Source organism: Pipistrellus kuhlii, unplaced genomic scaffold (genome assembly GCF_014108245.1).
Source record: "Pipistrellus kuhlii isolate mPipKuh1 unplaced genomic scaffold, mPipKuh1.p scaffold_m20_p_39, whole genome shotgun sequence".
Classification (NCBI taxonomy): domain Eukaryota; kingdom Metazoa; phylum Chordata; class Mammalia; order Chiroptera; family Vespertilionidae; genus Pipistrellus; species Pipistrellus kuhlii.
The window spans coordinates 1568526-1577755 of NW_023425539.1; the positions used below are offsets into that span (position 1 = coordinate 1568526).

General features: G+C 39.3%; 1 protein-coding gene across 2 annotated transcripts in view; it reads left to right on the forward strand.

Moving 5' to 3' along the window:
• The window catches only part of CRK (CRK proto-oncogene, adaptor protein), a 33530-nt gene extending 24617 nt beyond the window's left edge, over positions 1-8913 (forward strand). For both annotated transcript variants that reach the window (XM_036408650.2, XM_036408654.2), the window contains exon 3: positions 5580-8913. In XM_036408650.2, coding sequence (XP_036264543.1) covers positions 5580-5717 — 138 coding nt within the window. In that variant the 3' untranslated portion in view covers positions 5718-8913. The remainder of the gene's footprint in view (positions 1-5579) is intronic.
• Positions 8914-9230: the final 317 nt, after the last annotated feature.

The window sequence follows — 9230 nt, forward strand, 5'->3', positions numbered from 1 at the left end:
CTCATCCTCTCTAGTCTGGCCTTCGGGAATTTGGCTTTAGTGAATTGTTGCCTAACAGGAAGAGGAGCATGCATTCGGAACATTTCATCTTTCTGACTTAAAGGAAGAACTGCTTTTAGCATAGCAACATTTTCTGTTGTTGTTGTTTTTTCCCAAATTATAAGTTATTTAGAAAGTCACAGAGGTAGAAGTGAGTTGCAGAAGAAATGGGCTCCAGAAACAAGTTACAGAAGCCAAAAAAAGCTTAGCACCATTTTCTTAGACTGCTCTGTCCCCTCCTAGTCTACGGCCACCTAATCCCCTAGCGCAGTGTTTCCCAAAGTGTGGTGCGTACCCCCAGGGGTACGGGAAGAGTTTGGTGGGGGTACGTACTGTACCGTGCTTAGCTGCACCTAATTCTACGTTCTCATGAGTACGAGGGGTACTCAGCGTTAAGAAAATTATAGAAGGGGTACACATTTGTCAAAAGTTTGGGAAACTGCCTTAGAGTGTCAACCACCCTTTCTTCCAAACTGTTGAAGCACTAGGGCCTCAAGTGGATAGTCACATTGCCTTTGGAGGTTTTTGGTGGTGGTGGTGGTGGTGGTGGTGTTTGTTTGTTTTTACTCCAAGAGACCCCATGTGCTTTGAATTTTTGAGGAGGAAGACCCCATATGGTACAAAGGGTTATTTAATTTTGTTAAGGTCTTTGTACTTCAAGGCCACAATGGATAGCTTAATTAGCTCAGTTGTCTGCTTAAAACTTGAAATCAGCAGGTTTTGTTGCCTTACTTGCGAAGAAGCTGGTGTAGTTCTGGGTACTGACAGCAAGGGACTGGATTGGTCCTCATTTCAACCTGCTTTTTACTGTGGGATGTGATTTGATATGGCACTTTGAATTTCTAAAAATAAAGACTATGCCTAGTTGTTGTGGCGCAGTGGTTGAGCCTCAACACAGAAACCAAGGGGTTACTGGTTCCATTCTGGTAAGGACACATGCCTGGGTTGCAGGCTCAGTGCCTGGGGGGGGGTGTGCAGGAGGCAGCCTGTCAATGTTTCTCTCTCATTGATATTTTTATCTCCCTATCTTTCCCCCGTCCTCTTTTTAAAGATCAATAAAAACATTTTTTAAAAAAATCAAATACTGCTAATCTTGCTTAGAATTTAATACATACATATGTACATACAGTATAACACAGAGAAGAGGGGTATTAAAGCCTAGATTTTGGTATCAAGTAGAATGGTGAGTTTAAGGATGTACTCTGAAGAGCCATCTTCTACAAAACACCTAGAAAAGCTGGGTGAAATATAATAGACATCCTTTTCTTGACACCTTTTTACTTAGATTTGAAATCATTTGGTTAAATGTACTAATTAGCCAAAACCGGTTTGGCTCAGTGGTAGTGCGTCGGTCTGTGGACTGAAAGGTCCCAGGTTCGATTCCGGGCAAGGGCATGTACATTGGTTGCAGGCACGTCCCCAGTAGGGGGTGTGCAAGAGGCAGCTTGTTGATGTTTCTCTCTCATCGACGTTTCTAGCTGTTTATCTCTCTACTTTCCTCTCTGTAAAAAATAAAAAATATATATTAAAAAAAATAAATGTACTGATCATAAGTATTCAGTTCACAGTTTACATGTATATGCACCTACTGATAATCACCTAGATGAAAGTATAAAGAACCTTTCCAGCACTCCAGAATGTACCTTCATATTCCTGTGTACTTTAATATCAATAAAATGATGGATTCAGATTTGACACAAGATAGGGTTATTAGCTGGCATGTCATCAAACTAACTTAAAAGAAATTGCCGAAACCGGTTTGGCTCACTGAATAGAGCGTCGGTCTGTGGACTGAAGGGTCCCAGGTTCGATTCAGTCAAGGGCATGTATATTGGTTGCTGGCGCATTCCCTGTAGGGGGTGTGCAGGAGGCAGCTGGTTGATGTTTCTCTCTCATTGAGGTTTCTAGCTCTCTATCCCTCTCTCTTCCTCTCTGTGGAAAATCAATAAAATATATTTTTAAAAAAAGAAAAAAGAAAGAAATTGGCCACATTGACTCCATATGGAAGGGAACCTAACATGAGTGGCCATTTAGATTTTTGACATGAGCATACACATCCCCTCAAATATTTTTCTTTTTAAATATTTTTAAAAATATATATTCTATTGATTTTTTACAGAGAGGAAGAGAGAGGGATAGAGAGTTAGAAACATCGATGAGAGAGAATCATTGATCAGTTGCCTCCTGCACACCCCCCACTGGGGATGTGCCCACAACCAAGTTACATGCCCTTGACCAGAATAGAACCTGGGACCTTTCAGTCCACAGGCCAACGCTCTATCCACTGAGCCAAACCGGTTTTGGCTCTTTTTAAATATTTTTATTGATTTTTATAGAGCGAGGAAGGGAGAGGAAGAGAGAAAAACAGATGTGAGAGAGAAACATAGGCTGCCTCCTGCGCGCGCGCACACACACACACACACACACACACACACTGGGGATCAACAAAAAAGCCTGACCAGGAATCGAACCAGCCACCGTTAGGTACACAGATCCACACCCAGGTAACTGAGCCACACCAGCCAGGGCTCAAGTGTTTTTCTTAAGTGGCAGACTTGTATTATTCTGGGTTCAGCTACACAAATAGCACTTAGTATGACATGAGTATTTTGACAGATAATACAAATAAATATTTAAAATGGAGGAAAGAAGTGCTACACATGATATAATTGACTTTTTTTTTTAATATATATTTTACTGATTTTTTACAGAGAAGAATGGAGAGAGAGAGAGTTAGAACCGTCGATGAGAGAGAAATATCGACCAGCTGCCTCTTGCACACCCCCTACTGGGGATGTGCCCACAACCAACGTACATGCCCTTGACCGAAATCGAACCTGGGACCTTTTCAGTCTGCAGACTGACGCTCTACCGCTGAGCCAAACCAGTTTTGGCGATATAATTGACTTTAATGTAGCAAGGAGCTAGCAGCACAGGCATTAATTTTAGTAACGTGTGTGTGTGTGTGTGTGTGTGTTTGTGTGTGTGTGTGAAGGGTGGGGAGTCAGGTCGCTGACAGGTCAAGCACAATGAAAATTCACTAAGGTACAGTCAAATGTTATGGAGCTGATGCTGTGTGCCTAGCTTATTTTTCTTTTTTGTGTGTGCCTACCTTCTTGCAACACTGCAAGAGTTTTTAAAATAAGATAACAAGTGAGATGAAGTCTGAGAATTAGAATTGGGGATAAAGGAAGAAATCTTCCAAACTAATTTTACTAGCAAGGAAATTATTCCTTGATGTCTGGCGTTCCTCTTCCCAAAGACTATAAGGGAATCTTTACTTGTCACAGTTGGCCTGATCAGGTGTCAGGAATGTTGAGTTGGAAGATTGCTGGGAATAAACGGAACCCTGGTGCTGGCAGCCTATAGGGATCAGATCTGCTTGCAAGGATGGGCATGTATATGTTCCCTCTCCTCCCCTTACACCATTAGCCTTAATCTTTACAATATCAGCGAACTGAGCTGCTTTTTCTCACCTTTTTGTGTTATCCCAAATATAGTCTCTAATATTCCTGGTTTCTTTTTACTTTTCCTGCAACAGCTTTAGGCCTCTGTGGTTTCAAGATAGTTCTTTAGGAAATTACAGAAAGACCAACAGGGCAGCTGTTTTCTCTGTGAGTGAGATCAAGCTGGTGCTAGAGAAGGCCTGGACCTAGACCTGAGTTGGCTTTGCCAGTAGTTGGCCTACGGACATTCTTAGAGAACCCCTCTGGCCCTGGCAGCATAATTAGAAAGTTCCTGGTATGGTAAAAAGAGAATAAATTGGCTTTAGAGCCAGATACTTCTGGGCTTAAATCCCAGCCCTGTCCCTGGCTATATGACCTAAGGCAGCGGTTGCCAACCTTTTTTCAGACCTCATGGACCACCGGTTGGTGACCTCTGACCTAAGGTGTATATTGTATAATTTTTCTAAATCTCAGTTTTTTCCACCTGTAATATGAAAACAGTTCCTGTTTTATAGGGTTATTAAAATGATTAGAAAATAATTACTAGCCGAGACCAGTTTGGCTCAGTGGATAGAGCGTCAGCCCACGGACTGGGCGGGTCCCAGGTTCCATTACGGTCAGGGGCATGTGCCTTGGTTGTGGGCACATCCCTGGTGGGAGGTATGCAGGAGGCGGCTGATCGGTGTTTCTCTCTCATCAATGTTTCTAGCTCTCTATCCCTCTCCCTTGCTCTGTAAAAAAATCAATAAATATATTAAAAAAAAAGAAAAAGAAAATACTAAAACACCTCCCACAATACTTTATGAATGTTCAATAAATAGTAGTTATTAACTTAGTAAAACCAAATGAACAGTTATACTTACCACTTGTATGCTCAGAACTCAGATATTGATAGAAGATAATTATAATCTCTTTCTTTTTTAAAAAATTGATTTTTAGAGAGAGAGACATCGATGCAAGAATGGAACATCCATCAGTTGCCTCCTGCACACCCTGTTCTGAGGATTGAGCCTGTAATCGACATGTGCTCTCACTGGGAATCAAACTGGCAACCTTTTGGTGCACGGGATGAAGGTCAACCAACTGAGCCACACTGGCTAGGGCAAAAGATAGTTATAACTTCTTTAGTCCAGTCACATCTGGGGTCTTATCTCCAAATATTAAACAAAATGTTTGTTATTTTGCCACAGGATGAATCTGTTTGTCAGTCCTTGTGTTCTTTTTCTTTTTTTTCTTTTTCATTTGTTTCTTCTTTTCTTTTTTTGACCTTGTCTTAGTTTGATAGCAGGATAGAGGTACTAATATATCCTAGATTGTCAAAATTTTATTTCTGATGTTGCAACAGAAAAGCTTTTTAAAACAGAAGCAAAAACAAGATGTCCTCTTATTAATGTTCCCTTATTAACGAACAAGTACCAAGTGGCATTGAAGAAGCAACAAAGTCTATCAGTATATGGTGGGATAAGGGTGAGGTTGGTGAAGAGATAGGGGCTTTGCAGGGAGCTGATGGAATTTGGAATTTTGGCCGGTATCTGCCCAAATGGGGAAAGCCTTGCCTTGATAAGAAAGTGGTTGGGAACACTTCATTTTCTGGGACCAAGTAAAGTATGCTTCCTCTAATGCCCTCTGCTGTATAAGCAGTAACAGGCCAGAGTGTGTGTATGTGAGAGTGGGTTGAAGATTGTGCTGCTGCTATATGCTGGGGTGGGAAGTTAGGGGAGGACAAGGATTTCTTTGCCTGGGCCAGAGCTTGTGGGGTAGGCTGGAGGCTAAAGATAGTGGGTACGAAGAAAAGGTCACTCTAATTGGGCTTGCTCATCAAAAGACTTGATATTTCCAAAAAGTATTGTTTTCTAGGATCCTTTCTATTTTCTGTATTCTGTGTGTCTTTCTGCACTACTAAAATCACTTCTTTCTGCCTGCATTAACCACAAGTAATCAGTCTGATGGCTGGGGCTTGGGAGGCAGTAAATAGACATTTCTGTAATGCCAGCCCTAGAGCAATCATGGGCAGGGTATATCTAATCAGAGATTAGAGTTTCAGCTTTCATTCATAACTGGAAATAAATTGCTCTCCTTATTCTCCTCTTGCAGGTCGGTGAGCTGGTAAAGGTTACGAAGATTAATGTCAGTGGTCAGTGGGAAGGGGAGTGTAATGGCAAACGAGGTCACTTCCCATTCACACATGTTCGTCTGCTGGATCAACAGAATCCTGATGAGGACTTCAGCTGAGTATAGCTCAACAGTTTTGCTGACAGATGGGAACAATCCTTTTTTGATTTTTTTTCCTTTTCAGTTGCCATCTATACATTTTTTTACAGATGTCAAACACAGTCTAGTTTATATAAGTGTTCTGTTACCTGTGATCATTTTTAGACTGAACTACTACATCCCTAGATCCATTTACCACGTTCAGGGTACAAAACTGGAGGGCTTTGTGTGTTAACTTCTGAATTGGACATTTTAGGTGGTAGCTGGCATGCCTGAGTGTATCAAAGGGATAGGTAGGTATCTTGCCTGCTTTCTCTTAGGCAATGCAAGTCAACCTGTGGAAAACGGATGGGCAGGAGAGAAGTGTTGCACACTACCTACCCTGATTTATCCAGTGGTTATTTTTTTTCCTTCCGAAACCATCCTATCAAATGGCAATAGACTGTTCCCTTTCACCCCCAGAAAGTAATCATGTACCATGTGAATTATACCCAGTGGGATTGCTTTTTCATTTATAGAACATGGCCATTGTTATGACTCATTCTGACAGTTCAAAATCCTGAGATTTCTGAGGACACTACTAAAGGCATTTTCTTCCTTCTAAGTCAATGCTTCATACTTTTTTCTTGGGATTCTTTGAGCCCTTGTCATCCTTTTCTGCAGATAGGTTAATTCTCATGAAAAGTGTTTATTTTCATTCCAGATGACAAGCAGGATGTGCAGAGCACTTTATTCAGTGCATAGCTTTAAGCCAGTATTGGATTCACTGAGTGGACTGCCACACTTAGCGGTCTGCTCTCCTCAAGGGGGCATAGTAGGTTCACACTGCTGTCGCAGCTAAACAGATTCCTGACTAATGGGATCCAGCAGGAACATTTCTCCTGAGAGCCAGTATCCTATTGGGGGATTCTTTGGAATTCTTAGCTTCTACTTGGAGTGGAAGGACCAATCACTTAGAATATTCCATAGAAGGTTGTGTGGCCAAATTCTGCCCTTTGCTTTATGTGCAACTTGTATAAGTCAAGTTAAAATTACTTGAGTTTGGGGATAGGGTTAGCACTTTGAAAAATGTTTGAACCAATCATGAATTACTTAGGTATTATTCATTTCACATTGTCAGAATAGTGTATGAAGTACATTATAATATAAACTGCCTTCAGTTTTGAGTCTTTTATGTTGAAGTTTAGTTTACAAATCCTTTTAAGTACAGAATGGTTTATATAGGGTCAGGTGCTCCAAAAAATAGATTTCTGAGACCAAAAATGATCTAGGCTATATAGACTATAATATGAAACTTTCAAAGCTAGCTTCCAGCCTAGGAAGGCAGTAACTGGTATATGGTATGATACAACCAATAGAAACACTTTATATTTTGCTTAGGGCCTCATTTTAGAAAAGAAACGTATCTTTCTAATTCTTTGGCATAGGTAATGATTAATTTGTATTTTTTGGCGTGCACCAAATCATGATATCCCAGTGATTAGCACAGTGTCTGGCACAGTTGATGTGCTGATGTTTGTGTGAGTGAATGAGAGGAATGCAGAAGCTCATTGTATGGCGCAGGGAAGCCAGCTGGCTCAGGATTACATACATTACCACAAGTAAACTAATGCATTGATGCTAATTTAATGTATTTTTACCTCACACTAAGGTAATGCTTGTTAAAGACATCAATACTCGACTTTTTAAATCCTAGCATAGTGCTATGCACACAGAGGGTGCTCAATGTTGAATGAACAAATCTGCAATACTAGACTTAATTTCACCTGACTACTCTGTTAAATTTTCAGTTAGAGCATAGATACTGTAAAATCCAAATAAGTACACATTAAATCTTGTTTTTCCTGAAAGTATGACATCTAAAATATTGTAGAGAAACCTTGTCACAACTGCTTTGAATATTTGTATTTTATTTTACCTTTGACATTATGATATTGGCTTGTAATGTCTCTTTTCATCTTATGGAATATTAGTGGAACATGCACCTCTACTCATAATAATTTCTCAATGATGGCTTGTCCAAAGCCATTATATGAACTGTTGGGTTGGATTTGGCTGGATGTGGTAGTTGTTGTACCTTGAGAAATCAAAGGACTTCTTAAAAATATCTTCCAAAAACAATACTAATACTAGAATTCTATTCAATTGCATATGTACATTGTCACAAAGCAAAGTAAACTGAAATTGGCTGCTATATTTTATATAATATAATCGTTTCTGCAAAGGCCCAATTTTTGAATACTAATATTTGACATGGTTAATTCTTATTAATTTGTTGGAATTGTTTATTGTTAATAATGCAAATAGATAATTTTTAATTATCCTTAAGTAACATTATTAATGGTTTGAAATGGGTGACAAGCAAACCAATTTGAAATAAAAATATGAACATGTGCCATTGTATTATAACACTATACAGTTTCTTGACAGTAAGATTTTGAAAAAATGTTTTTTTGTAGCATGTATTGTATATGTTTAGAGTATAGTAAATAAAAGTATGGCCAAATATTTGGCTTGGTGATCTTTTGAAGAAAGTAATGTTTGACTATTTTTCACGAAGAGCTAAGTCTGTTATGTTTAGGGAATGAGAGGTGTGTGCACTCAGCCTACAATCCTGTGGTGAGAAACAGTTGTTCCGTGGATACTCATTAAAGCTGGATTAATCACTGGTGATGTTTAAAATTTAAAGGGTCTCCAAAAGTCATGGAATACTGATTTTAGGGGGATGTAAGAAGATTATAACGATTGGAAATTTGGAATGACCTGGACAGAGAACATCAATGGTTTATATGTGGGTATAAAGAAAAGAAGGTTTGGATATTATACAGTAGGTTTTTAGAATGTTAGTGTAAATATCCAGACATTTTTATTTAAGTAGCACAATTTCAGGGTAGATAATTATAAACACACAGTGTGTGAATACATATACCTAAAATTGATATACTCTAAAATAGTTTTGTATTGTGTATGGGTGCTAAAGTTTTAGAATGAAAAGGATAGTCTTTGCCAGTTACTTATACTGTGTTCTGCTTCAGACCCAGAGCATATCTAGTTATTGCTATAGATAGCAGAGTGTTAACCCAGAGTTAAATAAAGGAACCTACACCAAAGAGAGTCAACTTTGGCATACACAAGCTTAACTGCAAGGTGATTTAAGAATGTTTCAACGTTTTGTCAAAATAAATAAATAAACTACCAAAATCTTGTTTTAAAAAAATATATTGAGTGTTGGGTTCCTTTACATAGCCTGGAGTGCTCATACCAGCTCTTACATTTTGTAACCCCTATCTTCAGGTTAAGTTCTGTTCCTCTTACAGATATGAAGAGAGAAGAGGCTCTTCCATAAAAGAAAACATTAAAATAGTTCTAAGTTTGGCAGGAGGAGGGTAAAAGAGTTTGGAGCTTGGCCGCCACACACATCCTAAAGAAAAAGAAATGGGGAAATAAGGTGAGGGGGCATAAGAGAACTAGTTATCACGAAGTGCGAGTCAGCCCTAGCTGGTTTGGCTCAGTAGAGAGTGTTAGCTTGGGAAC